This window comes from Delphinus delphis, chromosome 2 (assembly GCF_949987515.2).
Source record: "Delphinus delphis chromosome 2, mDelDel1.2, whole genome shotgun sequence".
Taxonomy (NCBI): Eukaryota; Metazoa; Chordata; class Mammalia; order Artiodactyla; family Delphinidae; genus Delphinus; species Delphinus delphis.
In genome coordinates this window covers 150,235,919-150,257,051 of record NC_082684.1, presented here as the reverse complement: position 1 = coordinate 150,257,051, position 21,133 = coordinate 150,235,919, and the positions used below count along the sequence as shown (strand labels likewise).

The window sequence follows — 21,133 nt, the reverse complement described above, 5'->3', positions numbered from 1 at the left end:
TCCAGTTTGAGGTAACACGGCCAGATGCAACAACATCCCATGGAGATGGTGGCATGTTTCCCTGTATGCCTCTATTTAAGAGCAAGAAAACCTTTCCTAGAAGGACTTCAGCTGACCCCTCCTCAGGCCTCACTTGCCAGAACTGGGTCACATGCCCACCCCAAATCTCTCAGTGGCCAGTCAAGAGGATTGTATTCCCCTTGCCCATGACAGGTTGGTATGGGATAGTAATAGGGTCAGGTTCCCTAATGAGTGAACACCTTTGCAGGCTTCTGCAAAGAAGAAGGAAAAGGCGGGAATGGATGTTGAGTAGGCAAGCAACAGTATCTACTAGGTGTTCCAAATGATGTATGCTACATATTCCATTGCGAATTTACTGTCGATGTATCAGCCTCCTCACTGCATGAAGAGGCAAGACAAGATGATCTGTAAGGTCCCTTCCAGCTCTAGGAGTTGTGTTTCAATTTTACATTTTCATATAAATGGGACTGGGACCGTTGGATAGTTCTTGTAACTCTGCTTTGGCTGCCACCTATGACTTTAACCTAAGAAATCATTTCTACACCTGCTTCATTTCACAATCTTCATCTGAAGCAGTGCTCCATTCATTTCATCACATGCAGAACTTTTCCTTTCAGGGAATCACAAGGAAGCCAATGAGAAAGATAGTACACCACTAAGTATCTTTGCTATATCAAACCTTTGCTACACTTTCTTCAAATCTGAATAAAATTGCTTTATTATTTTCAGCTTATGCCTACCATCAGCTTTCTCCGAGGAAGCTACTAGCTTGACCTGTAAGCAGTCCTATTCTTATTTAACAGAAAGCTATAATTTGTGACAAATGTACAACATAAAAAAGTCAAAGACATCTGGTCTGTTACATAGGGTATTTGGAATAACAAACATATAGGAAAACTTGGGAATGTGATTTAAATTGATTTGGTCACACCTCCATTTAAGTTCACTCCTTCCCGCTCAGATTAGTCATTCTGGTGAGGAGGCCAAAACTATAGTTCATTACTATAGTGTTGATAGTGGAAACAACACTGGTATCTCAATCAGCAGCTACTGTATGCCACTGTTCATTTTTATAGTTCCAAGAGCCTTTGAGAATTAACTTTATTTTCTGATTCAGCCCTCTTGCTGGGGAAGGTATGGCCCTATTTTGAAATGTACAAAGGAAAACGAGTGCTGTGAGTGCCTCTTTGGGGAAGGTCAGGGCTGAAGGAGAGAAGATAGGCTTAATGACCAGCTGGATGTCCGAATAACTCATATCACCTGTGTCTCTTAGAACTCTTAACTGAAGAAAAAAATCCTCACTCTGCCTCTTACAGGGTTGTTGCAAAAATCAAGCTAGAACATGGATAGGAAAGTACTTCCACAAATGCAAAGTGATGCTACTATTTTCAAACATGGAATTCTCTGCGGCACTTTTTCTTTTTGGTCACATCATTACTGCACAGGTCATGCCAGTTTATGATACTGTTTCACCTCCATTCACCCTTTGCCTATTTCAGAGATTATGCCAGCAATGGTGCATCCATCTCTTTGGTTCATTTTCCTTCCACCACATCTGGAAGATGCAAATCCCACCATAATGTGAAATATTGCACTGAAAATATGCAGCAAGGGTTCAAAAAGAGAGATCACATCTGATTAGAAAACGTTTCTGGAAGGTAATCCTATTATGCCATATATTTTCATAATTTCAATCTTTGTCCAATGTTACCCCACCCCACTTCATGCTTCAGAGACCAGACAGTATTTTCTCTATCTTTGTAGTTCCCAAGAACCTGGCATAGAGGACACATCACAGTTTACATTCCGGATGAAGTGAGCCTGCTAAACGTGTGACAATAGCAAACCCGGCGGGTTGTAACATTTATTTATCTAGACCAACGAGGCCGACTATCTTCAGCTTAGCATTATACGTAGGGCTTTCGAGGCCGGCAGTGTGCCCGGGTCTCCCCTGCAACTCCCGAGGAAGGAACATTTATTGAGTATGTGCTAAGTGCCAGACACAGGTGCTTTCACATATGCACCCGCGCGTTTGTTGTACTAAAATGCGTTTAGTCCTCACAACATGTCTTCAAGTTTTAAGCCTACCTTACAGATAAGGATGCTAAGGCACAGAGAGGCTAAATTAGCCAGCCTCTCCTCTAGTGACGCCACTGCGTGTGCGTGGGCTCTCGAACATTCTCACCCACAACCCTTAGATCGGCCTCGCTACACCCCACCTCCCTACCCCCAGGCATGTACCCCAGGTACTCCTCCCCACGCCCCGCCCTAGGCCGGCGTAAAGCCAATAAAACCTAGGGCAGGCCTGCTCTATCTCCGAGCCGGTGTTAACAAGGCTTCCACTTAAAGATGCTCACTCACCCAACAGCTCCTCACGAGCTTGGAGAGCCTTTGCCACCCACCCTATCCGTAGCCCCGAGCTTCTCCAAAGAGCCCGCACAGCTTGGTCCCAAGGCTGAGGTCCTCCTCGCCTGCACAGCGGTTACGGGGTCGGGACGCAGATTCTGGGCGAGGACACCTTCAGGGGAGGGGTGAGGAGGCCCGGGGTGACAGCCAGTGGGCACGGGGTCCCGCCTCCGCGCGGCCGCCGCACGCCGCCTCGAACTACGCTTCCCAGCCTGCTCCGCAGCAGCCGCGCGCCCCGGCGCCGCGCCCGGCCGGGAGCCGCCTGTTGATTGCCTCGCTCGCCCGGGCCACGGCGCCGCCCTGCTCGCCGGCCCCTCTACCTCGGGGCAGACGGACTGACTGCCAGCACCGCCGGCTCCGGGATGGGCGCACTGACTGGTGAGCGCGCCGAGGGGTGGGTGGGAGCCCGCCCGGGCGAGGCGCCGTCCGCAGCCCCCGGCCCGCAGCGTGGGGCGGCCGCGCCCTCCCTGCCCTCGGGAGGATGCTCCGCGGCGTCGGCGCTCGGCCGGGCGGGCGCTCGAGGCCGGGGCCGCCTCTGGCCTCCTCGGCTCGACGGGCGGCTCAGGGCGGCGCGGAGGAGAGGGCGGCGCGGGCCGGAGGCGCCCGGCGGGTGTGGGTCCCACGCCCCGCACTGCGGCTCCGCAGTCTCTGCAGCCCCCGGGCCGCCGCAGTGAGGGCGCGGTCTCTGTCCTCCCTGAGCTGCGGGGCCGGGTTTTTCTACGCTGGGCTTTGTTCCCCATTTTATCCTCTCTTGTTAACGTTTGACAAGGTCCTGGAGCCTAATGCCTGTCACTGCAGCGTTAGAGCAGGCGACGGGGAAGGGTAGACTCCGGCTGGAGCTGTCACCCGCAGGGCGTTTCAGCCTCCGAGAAAGCAGCGTTCCGAGAGCGGCCTGATGCAGGTTCTCAGGACTCATTTTTTTTCTGGTTAAAGTAATGGTAGCATGTGCTCCCTTGAGTCTTCCAAAATTTTCCCTGTTGACCTGCAGAAATGAAAATTGCTTTTTAATAATAATAATAATAATGGCTCCTAAAGGGAGTTTTTACTTAACGTTTTCAAAGGTGGGAAGGTGATGCGGGCAAAATGCAAATTAGCAATGAAGGAGGCTGTGAATGCTACGGGCTTCCTCTTGCCTACTAAACATCTGAATCACCAGGTCCTTGGGAAGGGAATGAAAAGAACATCGGAGAAGGTATTTATAAAACCCATTTCCAGCTCTACCATTAAGGAGCTGAGGGACCCTGGACAAGTCCCTTCATCTCTCTTATCCTCTTTCTCCATGGTAAAACGGGGCATTCGGGTCACATGATTTCTAAACGTCTGTTCTTCCAAGACTCTCATTATCGGGGAACTGAGGAGATGAGGGTGCTGGTGTTCAACACCATTACAAAAACCTGATTGTGACAGAGCAAGCGGCTTTACCTAGTGAGGAGGAAAGATTTTTCAGGGTTTAGGCAACCTGATTTTTAAAAAAATAAAACCAATTTCCTCTATCTACTCTCTGCAGTCTAACCCAATAAATATGCATTACAACTTTTATTTTTTGTAAATTACTATAAATTGGTAGACAACAACAGGCTGTGGATGTTCCGTGTTTGTTTTTAATTTGCTGGAGGTGAAGTGATGGGATCAGCAGGTAAAGGGAGAAGCAAATGGCTCCCCCGTGCTGGGCAGAGTGGTCAGATGTGGTCAGCAAGGAGGAGGGGAGGAAACCGCAGCAAAAAGTAAGCAGAGAGTACAGACACTGAGGATAGAGAGGATGGGTATTGATGGGTCATTGTTTGAATAATAAATACACAATAGAAGGAATGAGAGAACCAGAAAACCAGTGCTATGCAACCCTAATGTAACTGATTCAGGCAAGGATTCATCCAGGGGTACAAAACCTTTGAGCAAAAGGTTGTTGGGGAATAGGATTTTCACATTTTTTCAAAGTATCTCGGCATTTTTTCAAAGTATCTCGGCACAGATTACCTAGGGAAAATGTGTCCTTACAATGGAGAGATGAGGAAGTCATCACCTTAGCTGAATGATCAAGCTTCCCAACACCTATCATGCATCTCTTGTTGGGATGCAATAAGAAGGTCATAACTTGACGTGTGTGGTGTTCCTGCCAAAAAGACGGTGGGAATGGGATACTGTAGATTAAAATATTCAAGTAATAACCAATCAGGATGTATGAACTTTGGATCCTAGATCAGAAAAGATAAATAAAAAATAGCTATAAACGATGAGTTGGGGACAACTGGAGAGATTTGAATACGGACTGCATATTAGGTAATATTATGGGATTACTTTTCATTTTCTTAGGTGCAGTGGTGGTACTGTGATCATGTAGGACACTGTCTTTCTCTTTTGAGATGTGGGTATTTGAGGCACAGTGTCATGACGTCTGCAACTTTCAGTGGGTTCAGGGTGGAGGGGGATTTGAAGAGTTGGGGAGGACACTCCAGAATGCAGCTAAGTGGTGACAGCTGGTGAATTAAAGAACGTGGTGTACAGGTGTTTATTGTACTATTTTACGTTTTCTGTAGATTTGAACTTTTTAAATAAAGATTGAGGTGATCAATAAAATAGATAAGTAAACAAAGGAAAGGATTGTAGAGGACAGCGTGGTTAGTGACAGAAAAAAGCAGTGGATCCGCGGGGGACTCACAGTGAGTCTGTGGCTTCAGGTTCCCAAGATTTAAATCCTATTGGAGGTGTGAGCTGGGTCAGGGGAAGTTCTGTTTTTTGGTTTGTCTTGACTACTATGAATCATTTATTCTTAAGACATCTCATCCCCTAACTCCAACCTTAAAGTATTAATAATTCCCAAACCTTAGAAATTCTAGCCTTACCCAAGAACCATTCTGAAAGTGCTATCCCTTTCCTCTCTCCGTTCAAGATCTGCACCCATGTGGCTCAAAGAGGCTCATAGAAGGCAGATGGAGAAGAGAATTGTTACCTATTACCAGACCAAGAAAACAGAACCAATTCTTAAGATACAGCACTTAATTTTATACAGAACCTTTTGCTGCAAGGATGTTTTTCCTATACCTGAGATTTATATATATATATATGCTTTTATGTTTTGCTCCCCTGTTTTGGCATCAAGGCTACCCCATTTCTTTCCTGTGTGTCGCCAGTATTCCTGGGTTTCCCTGGTGACGGCTGAGTAGAGTAGGAATGAGAAGGTCAGCTCTAGGACTGTGGGTAATAGGAGCTCATGAAACAAGGTGCAAGGCCAGCCATGCTGAGCCAGGACATGAGGAGTAAGGAGCCAATCTGAGGCACCAGCCCAGTGAAAGAACCAGGAGGCCTCTTTGTCAGAGCAGTGGGAGGGGTCTTGAGGCTAGGGAGTTGGGCTACTGTTCAGCCAGTATATACAGGGTCAGCCATCCCTGTCGTTTATAGCTGACAACCATTCTGATAGGACAGTGCCCATTTCATACCAGTTAAATATTTTGCATATCATCTTGATAAGCAGTCATGAGTCAAGGTGCACATAGCACCTGTAAGTCATAACAAAGCTTTGATCAAAACCTAGCTGGGATACAGATGCCAGAGAAGGAGAGAAGGTAGGTGGGTCAAAGATGCATAAGCAGGCAGAAAAGACAAAAAGTAGAGAACCCATAGTGCCAGTCAGGAAGTGAGAAGCCCATAACTTCCTGAAGCCAAGATGAGGGGACATGGCTAGAACCAGTATGCAGTTGAAAACCAAAAAGACCCAGACACCCATGTGGAAGGCAAGGAGTTAGAAGTCAAGAAACAAGAACTCCTCAGAAAACAGAGAATAGGGCCTGACAAAGGGGTAGGGCAGCAGCAGGGAATAGGACCTGCCAAGATAATTAGAAACCAGGTGGCAGTCTGGGCAGACAGTGAGACTTCCATGCTAGAGCCCTTCTGCCCCCCCCAGGAAGCTTCTTGGCAACTTCCTGCCCAGGTGGAAACCTATCTCATACTTTGGCCAGCCTACCCATGGCGGCTTGCTACACCTGGCAGTGCTGACCCAGGGCTCCTATAGGGTGCTGCCTCTCCACGTTCAACAGATCCTGACAAGGTTAACAGAGGGAACCACCCTGTGAAATAAGTGCTGCTCTTTGCCTGTTTTACGGAGGAAGGGACAGAGACTTGGAGAGGTTGTCACTCACACGTGGATCTGTAACCATCAGTTCAAGGGCTGGCTGACTCCAAGGCCCATGCTTTTTGTCTTCTGTGCTCTCTGAACCTGGAGGGGGTGGTTACTGGTGGGCACATTGTTTTAAAAGGAGACAGTTTTCAAGCACAGTTGGAGCTATGGCAACTTTTGCGTTGTAAGATTGGGAAGTTAAGAACAAATGATCTCAGAGACAAACTCTTCATTCTGGTAAGATGTGTTCCTCATTCCCCATTCAGCTTGCCCCTTCCAATTGCCTTCTCATAGTTTTTGCCTGAAATTCCTCCTCATCACACCCCAGTCTCTGTCCTGCATCGCCTGCAGGTATTTCCCAGGATATGGCAGGAGCCATTTGGTTATTTAAAAAAAAAACAAACAGACTTGAATGGGCCATCTTCAAATAGCTAGATTCCAAAACACAGGCTATGTGTTTTGTACACATCTTTGTATTTCCCTGCATCTAGAAAGGAATTAAATATATAGGATCAATTCCTGTTTTGTTGGAGGATATATTGATAAGCTGATTTTTTTTCTAATTTACTAGTTTTAGAAAATGTAGATTTGGCTCTTGTGCAAACTGGTTCACCGATTGTTTAGAGATTACTATAAAATATTGAAGATATATAATACAGAATAAGAACTTCTCACTTACTGACTACCCCTCTTGGGACTAAATCATCATCAGTGCGGTGGAAGCCCAAGTCCTCCTTCCCCAATTAACTCCCCCTCCCCTTGCTACGTGGTGTCTGTCTTTTCCATGTGCAGTCCTTTGTAGCTTTCCCAGATATATATGTACTCCAGAACAATTTATGGCACTGTTTTACCCATTTAAAAAACTTTTCACTAGGTTTTACAAGTATTTTTTTCTTACTCTTTTGTAAAAATTGGTCTTTGGTTTGGATCAGATTTAATAAATAAGGCTGCTTGTTTTGGCTTTGGTTCTAATCGTGTGGGGAGGGAGGGCCAAAGGCTGGGCACTTCGTGCTGTATCTGATTTTCCTCTTTCATACCACAGTTATACAAATAAGGTAGCAGAAAGAGAAGCGAAGGAAGCCACACTGCTTGTTTTCCTTTTCCGGGCTTGTATCTTTGGTAACAGGAAGAGTTATCAGAGGGCCCAAATCATCCTCCCTTCAGCTCAAGTCCTTGCTCCTCTTGTCCATTTTCTAACCGGTTGGTGTCTGTACATGCCTACCTGGACTCCTGGAAGCTCTGTTTGGCGCTTGCTTCACTGCAGTGTGCATATTAGTTTCTCGTTGCATGTTGAGAGCTTGCCATGGGACACAGTCTGCCGGAGGTGAGGCTGCGGCAACTCTTTGGAAACTTTCCGAAGAGGACAAATATGAACTCTGGGAGGCCTGGGTAGGGGCTAAAGCAGGCTAGCCATGAGCTAGAAATCTGTGATTTGACTTTAAAAGCTATGTGAATAATGTTTTCACATATATCTATATTTGTTATTAAAAATAAAACCAGCTTTCCCCCAGATCTTTAAATCAGAGTTGTGCTCCCGGAGGATACACTTTTTTTCTCCTCTGGCTTTAAGACCCCCCCCCCCCCATGCACTGGCACAACATATGCAATTTGTTTTAACAGGTACTGTTACATAGTATTAACATGTTATTGTAACTACTTAAAGTCTCTCTCACTGCCAAACTGTAAGCTCAGTTAGGGCACAAGATATCATCTGTTCTGTTCACTGCTTTTGTCCCAGCATTGGAAAAGGTGGACTTTTAGTAGATACTTGTTGACTGTATATCCAAGAAGCCCAGGAATATAAAGAATTATGACATCATCCCTGTCCTCTACGAGTTGGTGGTGTAGTTGGAGAGAGAACCATTTATGTAGCATACATAAAAAATAATGAGAGAGGGAAGAACACTCAACTGGTGACATAGGCAATGAGATGTAGGAAACAGAGCAACTTCTGTGCGTTTAGGTGGCCTCAGAATGTTCCGTGACAGAGAGTGCAGGCTGTGGATATGGTGGAATGATCTCTGGACCAACGGGTCACTTCACCTCTCTGAGCTCATTTCCTTCTTTTGACATTTTTTGCACAATACTTGTTGGATGTCTTCTCTGGGTCAAGACCTGTGCTGGGAGCCAGGATTATAACAATGACTAAAACTGACACAGTCTCTACCCTCACAGAGCTTAGCAAGGACGACAGAGATAAAACAAGCAATTGTAATAGTGTCAAGGAGAGCTCTGAATAAGGGGTGTGCCATGGGGTGGGGAGTGACTCAGACCTGCCTGGGGGTCTGAACAAGGCCTCTCTGAGGAACTGAAGCTTACATTGAGACTGGAAGATGAGTTGGCTACCAGTCAGCCAGAGAAAGAGGGGGTAAGAGTTCTCTGAGCAGAGGAAACAACATAAGGCATGATCCAGGAGTTGGAAGTGGTCCAGGGGGCTGAAGCCAGGAGGAGATGGGGAGTGCAGTGCAAGATGAGGCTGATGGGAATGACAGAGGTCAGACTGTGAATTTGAACCTTACCCTCCAAGCAAAGGGAAGCCACTGGAGGATTTTAAGTAACTAGGGCAGAGTTGGTTAAAAAGATCACTTTGGCCATTTGTATGGAGAATGGATGCAGATGGACTAAGGCTGGATGAGGCAGTGCAGGCAAGTGACGTAGGCGGATTCGCAACATGTTTAGGTATGGACCAGATTTGGTTATTGGTGGGCGGGGAGGAGACAAGGAAGAGAAGATGTCAAGGATGGCTCCCTGGTTTCTTGGCCAAATTCCTAAAATTGGAAGTTCCAGAGGAGAAGCTATTTGGAAGGAAAGATGATGTGAATACTTCTGACATTTGAGATGGCTGATTCAGCGAAGTAGAGATGTTGGCTCGGCAGTGGAAATATATGGATGTAACCCTCAAGGAACAAAGTCTAGATCAAAGATATGGATTTGGGGGTCTTCAGGTTATGGATTATAATGAAAACTTTGGAGGGGATGAGTTTCCCCAGGGAAAGTTTACAGTGTAAGAAAAGAAATGCTAAGACAGGATCTTGTAACATGCCAGTATTTAAGGTAGAGGAAGAAGAATTGCCAAAAGAGACCAAGGAGTGATCAGAGAGGCATCAGAAAAACCATCTGTGTTGCTGGACTGGATGATCGTTAAGGCCTCACTCAGCCCTGATGTTCTGTGGTCCTGCAGAGCTGGGATCTGAGCCAGGTCTCAAAAGCAGAGCACATGGATTGACCATGAGAATAGAGAAGGGCATTCCAAGTAATATTACCGTATCAGCCAAGGTCCCAACAAGAAATAGAGGACACACTCGAACTGAAGAATTTGAGGGAATTTTAATAAAGAGACTATTTACAAAGTTGTAGGGAGGGTTTGAGGAATCCAACAAGGCAGAAATCTGGCACTAGTCACATAGGAACCCTTCACCACCCCCAGGCCTGAAGTCAGCAAGGGCGTAGGGACAGCTGTGTAGAGGGGGCTTCCTGGTAGGCAATGTGGCCCTTCTGGACAAACCTCCCTCTCTGCCTGCCCTCTGTTTTCCTGCTAGTGCCTCCTGTTGGCCAAACAGAAGCCAGAGAGCAAGGGAGCCTTGATGCCGTGTAAATACAACGTCTTCCTAGGGTACACAGCAGGGTGGGAAGTGAATTGTGAGGGCAAACGAGATATCCAGAACAATTATCTCGGAAAATGGAAGTCTATGAATAAGAGAGTATATTAGTTTCCTGTTGCTGCTGTCACAAATGCAGGGGCCTAAAACAACACAAATTTATTATCGCGCAATTTTGGAGGTTGGAAGTCCAAAGCAGGTTTCTTTGGGCTAAAATGAGGGCGTCAGCAGGGCTGCATTCTTTTCTGAAGGCTCTGGGGAGAATTCATTTCCAGGCCTTTTCCACCTTCTAAAGGATGCACACATTTCTTGGCTCTCGGCCGCTTCCTTCATCTTCAAAGCCAGCAATTGCATCACTCTGTCCCTGTGCTTTGGTCATCACATCTCATTCTCTGACTCTTCTGCCTTCCTCTTCCATATTTTAAGAGCCCTGTGATTACATTGCACCCACCCAGATAATCCAGGATAGTCTCCTAGTTTAAGATCCTTGATTTAATCACACGCAGTCCCTTTTGCCATGTAAAGTAACATATTCCCGGGTTCTGGGGATTAGCATATGGACATCTTTAGGGGGCCATTATTCTGCCGACCACAGAGAGCGAATAAACAATTTTGGCTGGGTTGGAGGGCTCCCTAGGAAAGTAATGAAGACAGAAAACAGAAAGTGCAGATCAAAGCCAAATAGTAGGAGTTTGGGATGCTAGACTGTCTGAATTTCATTGTGTAGACAAGAGGGAGCCTTTGTAAGTCCTTAATCAGGGAAGTGGCTTGTTAGCAGTGTGAAGAAAGATGATCTAACCATGGTGCTCTGGGTGGCTTAGAGGGAAGAATAGAATCCTTTCAAGATGCAATGAGAGTACTCCAGGTCTGAAAGAACAAAGATCTAAAGCAAGAGTGACAGGAAGAGATGGTGTGAAAAGTATTGTGCAATAAGAATCCACAGGAGGTGTTAACCAATGACACAGGGAACGAAGGAAAAGAAACTCACGTGGTCTGAGTTTTGGCAGTGACTGACTGGTAGATTAATAGTATGATCCAGACAACCAGGAGAGCAAGTCTGTTTCAGGGGAAGATAAGAAGTTGGGGTATAGTTGTAGAATCCTGGAATAGAACTGCAAATAGAATCTTATCAACTCTAAGATACCATCAGTTGTCAAATGCACCAGTATTTTACATACCACCGAGAAGAAAAATGCTGCCAATTAAAATGTGACCCTTCTTGGGAATTCCCTGTCGGTCCAGTGGTTAGGACTTGGTACTTTCACTGCCAGGGCCCAGGTTCAGTCCCTGGTCAGGGAACTAAGATCCTGCAAGCCACACGATGTGGCCAAAAAGAAAAAAAAAAAAAAAAAGTGACCCTTCTTAAAAATACAATTTTTTTACTTTATTGAAGAGCTGTTTTAGACTTACACATAGATTTTTTGAACTGCCATTCAACAAATTGCACATATTTAAACCGATGCAATTTGATGAATTTTGACATATGCATGCACCTGTGAAGCCATCACAATCAAACGCCCAAAATTTCCTCAGGCCCCTTCGTGAGCCTCTTCCCCTCCCTACCTCTCTCCCATCCCTAAGCAGCAGCTGATTTGCTTGCTGTCATATAGAGCAGGTTACATTTTCTGGAATTTTAGACAAATGGAATCATGCCGTATACATTCTTTTTGATCGGGCTTCTTTCGTTCAGTATAATTGTTTTGAGGCTCATCCATGTTACTGTGTGTATCAATAGTTCATTAGTTTTTATTTCTGAGTAGATTCCATTATGTGGATATACCACAATTTGTTTATCCACTCACCTACTAATTATCATTCAGGTTATTTACGGTTTGGGCTATTACAGATAAAGCTGCTATGAATACACATACCTTAAAAAAAATATATCACCTCTGTGCATACATAAAAAGGGAAAATGGAAATGAATGGGTTAATATTCTTTTTTTTAAAAAACTAATTAATTAATTTTTGGCTACGTTGGGTCTTCGTTGCTGTGCACAGGCTTTCTCTACTTGTGGCCAGAAGGGGCTACTCTTCGTTGCGGTGTGTGGGCTTCTCATTGCGGTGGCTTCTCTTGTTGCGGAGCACGGGCTGTAGGCGCGCGGGCTTCAGTAGTTGTGGCGCACAGGTTTAGTTGCTCTGCAGCATGTGGGATCTTCCCGGACCAGGGCTCGAACCCGTGTTCCCTGCATTGGCAGACGGATTCTTAACCACTGCACCACCATGGAAGCCCCTGGTTAATATTCTTAAAGCTCCTTCATGTTCAGACTCCAGCTTTTGGAATCACTCATATTCATCAGTGTCTGGTCTTTTCCACACAGTATCTCCTCTGTGCCATCAAGAGTGGTAATTAAAAAAAAAAATCTGTAAAAGAACTAAAAGCCTTTGATGTTGGCTCTTAAATCTACTCTGTAAATTATGTTACGTTTTAAAAGAGTATTCCACTATTTTAAAAAGTCCCTGAGATATTTTCCAAACTACTGACACACCTTTTGCTAGCTTTGAAGCTGGTGCTTTTGTTATTTATGCATACACAGGCAATGACAAGTATGACATCTTGACTGCTCCTGGGTCGGCAATAATTGTAGGACCATCAGTTGCAGGACACACAATTTCTGAGTGTTAAGTGTGGGAAACTGTGCATCTTAGAATCTATTGGTTAGGGTAATTCAGTCAGTTCAGGCTAAGAGCCTGGCAGATATACACCTTAACTATCTAGAGCCAGTATCCTGTTCTTTCTCATCCTGAGTCCCCTCAGGGTGCACTGCTGGGGATGGCTGTAAGTGGCTGAGGGCATCCTCTGCTGATATGGCAGGCGACATTCTTAGACTCACACAATAAATTAGTGGTAGTTGGGACCAGAACAAAGTGTATATGACCCAGCTGGTTTCTTTGACTTTAGTGGGAGAGGATTTTTGTTTGTTTGTTTTGGTTTGGCTTTATTTTTTTTTACTGGAATATTACAATTAAAGCTTAAAAGAAGGTGGGTTGATGGAAGGGAAAGAGAGTTACATTGTATATGGAAAAGACACCAAAATAAAAAATCACAAACTGGAAAATGGTGAGCAGTTGAAGTAAGGACGGAGGAACAACATTCCAATATCTCTTAAGTGGCCCCACCCACAACCATTCTCTTTCCATGACAACCTGTTTTTCATTCTTACCATTTGAATTACCTTATTGAAAACAGGTCTTCTCAGATCAATTCCTCTACTTTAAGCATTTGTGGTGACTCCCCATCTCCAACAGAATAAAGCCCAGGTTCTTTGGCAAGACGTATAGGAAAGGCCCTTCACAGTTGTCCCTTCTTCATCTTTAGTTGTTTCCTCTCCTCTTCCCCCTGCTCCCCTCTAGCCACACCAGCCATTCACCAAGCATCATGTACTTTCTTATCTTTGTGCCTTTGTTTATGCTGTTCCATTTTCCTGGAAGGAGCCTTCCCTGCCCACATCCACCTTAGGACCTCTTCCTTCAAGGCTCAAACACAACTTCTTTCAGTGTCAACTCAAAACCCCCATCCCCATCCAAGGATTATTTCCTCATGTGTTTTAAACCTACTGTGGACATGACTTCTGTTATAACACTTGTCAACTGAAAAAAAAAAAAGCACACAACCTAAAAGTTGAGAATTATGTTTTCTTCAGCGGACTTTCTGAGGACTCAAGCCCAGGAGGCAGTTTCTCAGATAGCTGTGTATGACAGGAGCCGGGATGTATAGGGGTTTTTGCTAGAAAACCCAGGGAGTCCGAACATCAAAAGATTACTATTAGTTAAAACCAAACATCTCAAGTTAATGAATTCAGCACTTTTCTGTGTAGGATGATAAATGGAATATTTCCTGCCATATCAATAAACAGAGGATGTCACAGTCACCAATGGTTGCAGCCCTCCAACGTGAGCTGGTGAGCCCTGAGGAAACTCAGGGCTGAAAAGAATACCTGCCATCTAGCAGCCAGCAGACTGCAGCCACTCCCTGCGGTGAGCCCTGAGGAAACTCAGGATGCGAAAACACAGGATACAGGCCCCAGATAGCTGAGGTCCATATCAAGGGTATGATTTCAGTGAGCCCAGACTCTTGCATCTTCCCATACATAGAAAAGCACTAAATTCTTTAACTTGAGATGTTTGGTTTTCTTTATTTAACAATAATCTTTTGACGTTCCCAATTACCTGCTCTTTGTTGCAAAACTCCTACATATCCTAGCTCCTCCCCTCTCCTCCTTGGAGCAGTTTCTCAGAGTTATCTGAAACGCTCTCTCCCAGTCTGCAGTCCTCATTTTGCCCCAAATAAAATTTAACTCGCAACTCTCACGTTGTGCATGTATTTTTTTTTTTAAGTCAACAAGGGGAAGATGCAAAAGTCTGGGCTCACTGAAGTAATTCCTGTGATATACACCTTAACTGTCTAGGGCCAGTATTCTGTTCTTTCCCATCCTGAGTCCCCTGAGGGTGCACCATTGGGGGTGGCTGTAGTGTTTGAGGGTTGCATCCTTTGCTGATATGGCAGGCGGCATTCTTAGTCCACACACTTATCCAGTGGTATTATCCCTATGTATGTATATCTCACTGAGTTGTGTTCTCCTTGGGGAAAGGGTGATATCTTGTTTTATCTGTGTATTCCTGTTTTTTAGAACCATACCTGGCAAATAGTAGGTTGACAGCAAGTATTCATTGCCTTGAAAGATCTGCTTGATATTAATACGGCCAAAGGAGAAACACAATCAGTTAAGTACATTGCTATTTCCTGAATGCAATATTATCTTTTGAGGGAAGATCTGTAAAATGCTCTGCCAGAAAGAAGGGATTGAGGAAAAATTTTGTTTTGAGTGGAAGTTTAGGAGGCAGATGATATAAAAAGAGGAGGTTGAAAAAAAGAATGGACTAGGGGTATAAAGAATTAGGGAGGGTGGCTTAAGAAACAAAAAGGAAATGGGACTAGAAAGAGAATGGGAGATGAAGAAAAAAGAAAAGAGGGGAGAAAAGTGGAGAGAGTACCAGGATTTTAGACTCTTACTTAGCTTAATTGCCGGGGAGTTTCTGGACGATGCTTTCTCACATGGACGTCCAAACTCTTTCCTGAATGAACCCCATTTTGTATTCTTCACATCACTCTCCCTCTGAAAAGACACAAGTCTGCTCCTTACACTGCCTGACAATTAGTGCATTGTTCTTCATTGTTCTCTGTAGAAAGCAGGAGGCAGAGTCCTCTGGTGGGAAGGCACTCACTACACAGGGACTCAAGGGCCTGGCACATCCCAGCTCCAGCCCCTCCAGCAAGGCGCTCAGCCCCTTCGAGCTCAGAATCTTCATATCGATATCTGTCCAGGCTTCCTTTCCAGGTCATTGTAAAGATCTAAATAAGTGAGATAACATATATGAAAATACTTTATAAGCAGTCGGGCTGCTCTGCGAATGAAGGTGATATTACTTACTTTGTTGAGTTATTCGTCAGGGAAGAGACCCCATCGGCACATAGCATAGCCCTGTCTCCTGCTAATAAGTCCTGTTCACCCAAAGGAGATAACAGTGTTTCTTTCTTCTCAGCAGTATTCTGAAGTCTCAGGAAGCTGGTGCGGTTAAATGTTCATGGCCCATGAGAAAGGCGTATAGGAAACCATGGCACTCCCCTTTCAAAAAGACCTGGAGAAATACAAGAACATTGATGAAGATGAGCTTCTTGGCAAACTCTCAGAAGACGAACTGAAACAGTTGGAAAATGTTCTTGATGACCTAGATCCCGAGGTTAGTGACCTGGAACTGAAGCAGGTGATTAGTGATAGGATGGGATAAACGGTGTGGTGTGGTCCTTAAACAATAGTGTAGAAATTCCTGATCTCTAAATGCAAATTATGTGTTCTTCCCTGATTGGCTGTGGGTCATTACTTTTATAAACCCATGGAGAACCTCAGTAGCCACATCTATGATACAGCAATTGTATTTCTCAAAAACCAGTTTAATGTAAATGGGGGAAAATATTTTCCATTGGCTGAAGAAGGACTAGACTGACTTACGGAAAAAGAAAGGAAGAGGGAGAGGAAACAAATATGACTGAGTTTCCTCTACGATTCATATACTCTGCTGGGCCCAGAAGCGCTTAAGATAAATTGTATTATCCCCATTTCATAAATGAGGAGACACACCAGGAGAAGTCATTTACATAAGATCCTACACTGGTAAATGTCAGAGATGGTATTTAAACCAGATCTTTAACCACAAAAGCAGATCTTTTTTATATCTTGTTTCTTTAACATGTATAAACAACTTGAAATCTTTGATGATCCCACAACAGTGGATAGATTAGAGTAAATGTGATGAGAGAGTTCCCTGACGGTCCAGTGGTTAAGACGCCACGCTCCCAGTGCAGGGGGTGCGGGTTCGATCTCTGGTCAGGGAACTAAGATTCCACATACCACATGGTATGGCCAAAACCAAATTTTTTTTAAGTATTAAAAAAATAAAAATAAATAAATAAATAAATGTAACCATAATATCAGGTAAATTTAAATGGAGCTTCTCATATTTTTATGAGCTCTTGAAAAGGTAATTACCTTGTTATAGTGATTGTTTAGCAAGCACTTTCTTCAGCCCTGCTAATATTATCTCAGACATAGAATAGGAGGCATCTAAAATAGTGATTTTACTATAAATAAAAATGTCACTAAAATATTTATATGATATTCCGTTATGCCAGATAATTTGGATATTGTTTTTACTTTAAAAAAATACTAGTATCCTTTTTTTACTTTTTTAAACTTGAGAAGGATACCTCTATATTTAATCAAGGAGGTATCAGCATCTACCATAATACTCACTTACCAGCTTGGATGTTTCCCAGGAGAGGTTAGAAATAACAGAGTGTGGTCGCATTGGCTCATCCACACGCCTGCCTGGGAGCACAGACCTGGCCAAACCTAAGAGGGATCTACGAAGAAAAAGGTTGTGAAGGGTGGCTGGCCTTTGCTACCACATTCTAGAAGGCAGCTGCAGGAGGCAGGCCGCTCCAGCCATGTGTGTTCTGCCTGAGCTCACCAGGAGCCCCCGTCTCAGCATAGAATGTTAGAGCAGGTGGGGCCTCAAAGATATGCCAGAGCCCTAGCCCTCAGCTCACACCCACATCTCACCATACACAGCAGGGGTAGGGGAGGTAACAGGTGTCAGTCAGGCATACACCCTGCTTCCTGCTCACGCTTCTGTCTTGTCAGAGCGCACTGCTGCCAGCTGGATTTCGACAGAAAGACCAGACACAGAAAGCAGCCACCGGCCCGTTTGACCGCGAGCACCTCCTCATGTACCTGGAGAAGGAGGCTTTAGAACAGAAAGACAGGGAAGACTTTGTGCCCTTCACTGGAGAAAAGAAAGGTAAGACCACAGGCAGCATCTGGGAATGTAGGTACTCCTAAGGTATTGTCATGGAAGGTCAAGTAACAGAACTGGCCTGAAAGGGGGAAATAAGACCACGAATTGGATTCAGTATGAAAAAGAACCGTGGCTGGTGGATACATGTCTGTGTACACTTGTCCAGACCCACAGACTGTATACCACCAAGAGTGAGCCCTAATGTAAACTGTAGATTTGGGGTGATAATGATGTCAGTGTGGGTTTATCAGTTGTAACAAATGTACACTGTGCTGCGGGCTGTCATTAGAGAGGAGGCTGTGAGTGTAGGGAAGGGTGGGGGGACACAGGAACTCTCTGTACTTTCCTTTGCTAACCTAAAGCTGCTCCAAAAAATAAAGTTTATTAATTAAAAAAAAAAAAAAAAAAAGAACCGTGGCAGAATATGAAGGCTGCAGGTATAGAGAACAAACTAGTGGTTACCAGAGGGGAGAGGGAGGAGAGGAAGGGTGAGACAGAGGTACGAGATTAAGAAACACAAACTACTATGTATAAAATAAGTAAGCAACAAGATCTATTTTACAGCACAGGGAAATATAAACATTCTTTTTAATAACTTTAAATGGAATTAATCTATAAAAATATTGAATCACTATGTTGTACACCTGAAACTAATATAATATTGTAAATCAACTATACTTCAATAAAATTTAAAAAAAAACACAGACTGTTGTGCAGAGAAGTTAAAGATCTGAATAGCCAACAACAATAAAAAAGCTACCAGTTCAAAAGGAAGAAAATTGTCCTTAGAAAGGTATGAATCTTGCTTCTGAAACACATGCAGGTAACCATAATTTATAAAAATAATCTGCTTGAGTAAGGGGGAAAGAAAAAGGAATATGTAGGCTAATTAACTGAATACTTAGAGTGTAATGGTACTCACATTAGTTTTGTAAAAAAATCTTAAGCCCCAAGAAGCAGTTTTGGAAGTGTAAAGTAGCGTCGGGCTTAAAAGAGGGTCTCACGGCATTGGCGTGTTCCTCTTAGCCCGGGGCTTTCCTAGCTTCAGGGGTCTACTCCAGGTTGAGGCGCTGCCTCTATTCCAGTTGCTACCATTAGAGGCCATTGCAGTCAATCATCTGTTCATCCAGCATGTACCAACCACCTCCTGGGTGCAGAGCCCTGTGCCGTGTGCTGGGATCACAGGGAATGAGACCCTGCCCTGCCCTCAAGGAGCATGTGGTCCAGCAAGAAACACTGATAGATCTGGAAAGGCCTGAGGAGTAAGGGGATGTTTCTCCACACAGGGGGTGAGCTCTGAACTAAGACAAGGAAAATCCTCCTCCCTACCTCCTGACCCTGAGCTCCTTTTTGGAGGAAAAGTGAATACCAGTCACCTGTCCAGGTTCCTCAGCTATAAGCAGTGACTTGGGCCCAAAGATATGACTGGAATCACTGATAACTTCATAGTAACTATGGTCTTTTTAAAGCACGAATCAGATCATGTCAGTTCCCTGCTTAAAGTCCCAAATCATTGCCATGGTCCTCAGAGTCCTGGCAGAGCTCACCTTGCCCACCTCTGTGACTGCATCTCTCCTGCCCTCACTAAGCCTGGGCCCCACTGTCCTCACTTCGTTTCCCAAAATTGTCAAGTTCTTCTCCCATCTCAGGATCTTCTTCCCTCTGACCTGCGTCCCCGTTTTTCACCTCCTAAAAGCTCCGGCTTAAATGTCAGGGCCTCTAGCTTACCCTGACCTCTCTGTCTAAAACAGACCCCATTTATCGCTTTCTTAGCACGGTGACAGTGTTCATCCTTTTGTTTACTTACTTTAGGATTTGTGTGTTTTCCATAGGAGATTGAGATTAGCAGTGGGGCTGTGTCTCTCTTGCATCACGGCACAGAAACTGACACAGGGGACACTAGATAAACGTGGATTGGAATAAATGCCATCTCTGAGCTTTTGTGCCGTGGCCACGGGGAGCAGAAGCACGGGCTGCTTGGCTGCTGCCTTCTCTATGCAGCCTCCCAGCCGCTCTGAATCATGCACATCCAATGGCTTGTGCACCACTCATAATGTCATTTTATTAAGAAGGTAAAGTTGGGCACTGACACACTGGGCAAATAACCGAGGATTGCTGTAGAAATACGGAGCTGTTTCTGTGGCAGCACGGTTATTGTTAGACTAATTTAATTGTGAAGGAAAAAATAAATTATAATGTCAATCTTCCATAAAATCCCAGTTAACATCCAGTGTTAGGGTAGTGAAAGAATAATAAGAGGGAAGCTGCTGTCTTCTGTTCTCAGAGCAGTGGTCTGAGGAACAGCTATGGTAAATTACCTCCTGATCCGGGTTAATCTACAGATGGTTCTTAGGGGGTTAGGAGTACAGGAGCAGTCAGAGTAATAAATGGGGGTACAGAAGGGGTGCACAGCTGCACCAGGGAGCTTAGGAGAAGGCTGAGAAGCAGCATGATTGAGCTCAATGAGCAGAGAGCAGGTTTTCCAGAAAGAGCGGAACGATCAGAGTGAGGCATGTGCAGGGCCCCTGGAAGGACAGCGGTGATGCAGGAGCTGTGGTGAGGGCTTTGGGAGAGGGACTGCCCAGCCTCAGTTCTGAATGCCAGGTGCCCTGGGCCTTCAGGTTGCTAGGCTACATTATTCATTTAGAGCTTCTCGTTCGGTGAGACCCCAGGAATGGATATGCAGTAGCAGTTCTCCTGAATACTGGTAGCTGGGCCACCTGCGCACCTAGCGTTCAGAGTAATCCTAAATGGTACCAAGGAGTTAGGAACTCAGAAACCCTGTTTCGACTCTGGATCCAAGATCTTGGCACCAGAAAGAACATACTTCGGGCTGCAGACACTATGCAAAAGTCTGGGAGGAGGCTCGGTGTCTGAGATGTTATTGATTGATTGATTTGATTTTTTTTCCTTTTCTGTTCTCTGGCTGTTTTCCTGTTTTGTTTCCCAGTCTGTTTCCCTTCTTTCTGGGAAATGTGGTAGCTTATGTGATGGTCAGTGATAGAGACCTTGTGGTCAGGATACCCCAGACTGACCACAGCCGTGGTGCCTCTTTGGGGTGCCCAGTTCTGCCTGGCCCCCGTTGATGTATCCAACCATTTGAAGGTCTGGTAAACCAGCAGGAAGTCTGTAGCCCTGTAACCAGGGGAGGCTCCTGGAGAGTTTTCATGAGGGAGTACTTGGCTTGGGTTATGACCCTTTCCTTTCCCATGAGAGTGGGGATGGCCAGGCTAGCCCAGGAGACCTGGCAAGAGCTTGGGTTCTGATTGTCTGAAGCTGGAGCCAGCTGTCTGTTCTAAGGTGACAAAGAGGAAAAGCAATAGAGGGGTGAGTCTTCAGGGACCTCCGGCAATCAAAATGGAAGAGGCCAATTTCAAAGATGATGCCAAGAGGTAAGAGCCGCTCCAACAAAGAGGGAAACCAAGAATCAAAGCTGGGAGGAATTGGAAAAGAGTGTGAGTAGGTCTGGGGTATCCTGTGGTGGCTCTGTAGTGGCCTGGGTTTACCTCGAGGAGCCACTGCACACGTCGGATGTGGCTGTGTTGCCCTGGCTGGAAGTTAGGAGAAGGTCATGTGCCATCCTCCCAGAACTGCGATCATCAGTCCAGAGGTTTGGGCTGGTGGGGGGCGGGGGGCGGGC

The 21,133-nt window shown here is 45.1% G+C and overlaps 2 protein-coding genes across 5 annotated transcripts in view; one reads left to right on the top strand and one right to left on the bottom strand.

Moving 5' to 3' along the window:
* LYSMD2 (LysM domain containing 2) overlaps positions 1–2,525 on the bottom strand; it is a 28,660-nt gene extending 26,135 nt beyond the window's left edge. The window contains exon 1 of one of the 2 annotated variants that reach the window (XM_060005970.1): positions 2,383–2,525. The gene's annotated coding sequence lies outside the window, so the exon portion shown is untranslated. The remainder of the gene's footprint in view (positions 1–2,382) is intronic. The other variant, XM_060005973.1, reaches the window with a different exon arrangement.
* A 159-nt stretch (positions 2,526–2,684) lies between these two features.
* Positions 2,685–21,133, top strand: part of TMOD2 (tropomodulin 2) — a 46,623-nt gene continuing 28,174 nt past the window's right edge. Inside the window, exons 1-4 of one of the 3 annotated variants that reach the window (XM_060005968.2) lie at positions 2,698–2,805; positions 14,769–14,861; positions 15,685–15,879; positions 17,340–17,496. In XM_060005968.2, the coding sequence (XP_059861951.1) occupies positions 15,754–15,879; positions 17,340–17,496 (283 nt within the window). In that variant the 5' untranslated portion in view covers positions 2,698–2,805; positions 14,769–14,861; positions 15,685–15,753. Of the gene's footprint in view, positions 2,806–14,768; positions 14,862–15,681; positions 15,880–17,339; positions 17,497–21,133 lie in introns of all 3 variants that reach the window. The other 2 variants (XM_060005969.2, XM_060005967.2) reach the window with 2 other exon arrangements.